At 62.1% G+C, this 2213-nt stretch overlaps 1 protein-coding gene across 1 annotated transcript; it reads right to left on the bottom strand.

Moving 5' to 3' along the window:
• Window positions 1-998: 998 nt before the first annotated feature.
• Window positions 999-1901, bottom strand: LOC128882548 (uncharacterized). The gene has a single exon (XM_054134175.1). The coding sequence runs from the start codon at window positions 1899-1901 to the stop codon at window positions 999-1001; it is 903 nt and encodes a 300-aa protein (XP_053990150.1).
• Window positions 1902-2213: the final 312 nt, after the last annotated feature.

Genomic DNA, 2213 nt, shown 5'->3' with positions numbered 1-2213 from the left:
AGCACCGTGTCGTAACCGAGGTCCCACAACAACGGGCCCCAAACTGAACCCTGTGGGACCCCACGGTCCACCTCCCTCCGCTCAACTTCGTACCGGCCTGGATACTCTATCCACCTGTCGCGGAGATAGGCCCCAATTACCTGCCTCAGATAGGGAGGCACTTGGTGGTATATGAGTGCCTTATTGCTGGCCAGGGCAGGGTGTTAAACGCGTTGACGATATCCAAGGATATCGCAATGCACACCCCGCGCTGAGTGACTGCGCTCTCCGAGAGGGGCCGCAAACGCTTGATAGCGTCCACCGTTGGCCGCCCCTTCCAGAAGCCAAACTAGCAGTCAGCCAGATCGGGACCGACGCGCGATAGGTGTCTGGAGATGCGGGAAACGATGATGCGTTCCAGCATCTTTCCCACCTCGTCCAGGAGACATATCGGCCGGTACGCAGAGGGAGACTCTGCGGGCCTTCCGTCCTTTCTCAAGAGGACCATCCGCCCACTCTTCCATAGTCGGGGGAACTCCCCCGACTCCAAGCAGGAGGTAAGCAACCTCCTCACTCTGCCGAAGTGGACGCCCACGGTCAAAGTCGAGGGTCAGCCGGGTATCCCATCAGGCCCAGGGGCGGTGTTCTTGCCCCGGAGCCAACGGATAACCGCGGCCACGTCCCCATCCGTGACCCCACATCGGAAAGCCGCTCAATATCGCGGCCCTCTGTCCCGAGCACTGGTCGGGCCACCTCCCCACCAGAGGGGAAAAGCGTGGCCACGACCCGCCCGAGAAATTGGGGGTCTAGACTCTCTGTGAGCGGGGGCGCCCACGGCCGAAGCCGTCCCATCACCAGTTTGTATGGGCGCCCCCAAGGATCTCTTTCCCGAGAGCCGAGGAGATTACTCCACGCCTGGGTCTTGGCCCTTTTGATGGCCAGCTGCAGGGCCGCTACCTTCTCACGGTAGGTCCTGTAGAGCTGGGCAAGTAGAGTGCAGGCGTCGCGCGCGGATGCACTCAGTGCGAATATCCACAATCTCTCTCGACCAATAGTACACCACCTTCCTCGGGTGGACCCTGGCCCGGGGCATAGCGGCGTCGCATATCGCCTTCATTGCGCTCCGGAGCCGTTGGGCTTCCACCTGCCCGTCGACAGGCCCGGCCGTCTGGCCAGGCCACGACGTGGGCTGCCGCCATTAGGGCGTCCTCATCCATCTCCTTCAGTGGCCATCGCGGTGGTGGCCTTGCCGCCACTGGGCGCCGTCGTGGTTGTGCATTTCTGCCGGCGGAGAGGCCGAGGACCACGTATCTGTGGTCAGATAACGATTCGGCCTCTACCGCCACTCTCCAACCCGAGATACGGCGCGCGGCTGCGGGGGTAGCCCACGACAGGTTCACTATGGACCCCCCATTCCACCGCACGTACATATCGACGGAGCCCGTGTTTAACAGACAGAGTTCCAGTCCGGCCGCCCAGTCGAGCACTTCTCGGCCCCTTGCGTCTGTCTCGGGGGAACCCCAAGCCTGAGACTTGGAGTTGAAATCCCCCAGGACGAGTACCGGACGGGGAAGGCAGCGGGAGATGCATCTCCCAACCCCGTCCAGGTACCTTTCAAAGACCGCAAGAGGCCAGCTCGGCGGCGCGTAGATAGCCACCACCGCGAGGTCCTCCCAACGCACTGCCAGGAATCCCCGATCGCATTCTATAATAGAAAGCGGTGGGGACCCTGGCCTTCCGTTCCATACAACGGTGGCGGAGCCCAGCTGGTCCCCCACCCAGTTTGGGTGATTGGGAACCCTATATGGCTCCGCCACCACAGCCAGCCCGGCCTCCCACTCGACCAGGGTCTGCATCAACAGATCCTGAGCCCTAGCCGAGTGGTTGAGGTTAACTTGTATAATGGGCCCCGAGGGACTCATTATAAAAACTTACTGGGCGATCTCCATGGCCGCCGTATGATCGCCAACCACTGGAGCCACCCCAGATCCCTTCGGGACCGACTGCTTCCCCTTAGGGGCACGGCTGGCGTCGTCCTCGCAGCCGCTGGGCCTGCTGCCTTTGGCCCAGCGCTCTTTTTTTGCCCTGCGTTCGTTTGGGTAGCAGAGCAAATCCGGCTACCCAATCTGTGCCCGGCTGGCCTCCCAGTGTCCGTACACACCGGACACTTTGGAGCAGTCGAGCAAGCCGCCGCTTTGTGGTCCGCACCGCCACAATTATAGCAACGCTCGGAC

This window comes from Hylaeus volcanicus, unplaced genomic scaffold (genome assembly GCF_026283585.1).
Source record: "Hylaeus volcanicus isolate JK05 unplaced genomic scaffold, UHH_iyHylVolc1.0_haploid 12060, whole genome shotgun sequence".
Taxonomy (NCBI): domain Eukaryota; kingdom Metazoa; phylum Arthropoda; class Insecta; order Hymenoptera; family Colletidae; genus Hylaeus; species Hylaeus volcanicus.
This window is presented reverse-complemented; position numbering and strand designations above follow the sequence as displayed.

Bases quoted from the DNA above. Each gene is read 5' to 3' on its own strand.
- LOC128882548 (XM_054134175.1), bottom strand. From the start codon at position 1,901: ATGAGTCCCTCGGGGCCCATTATACAAGTTAACCTCAACCACTCGGCT.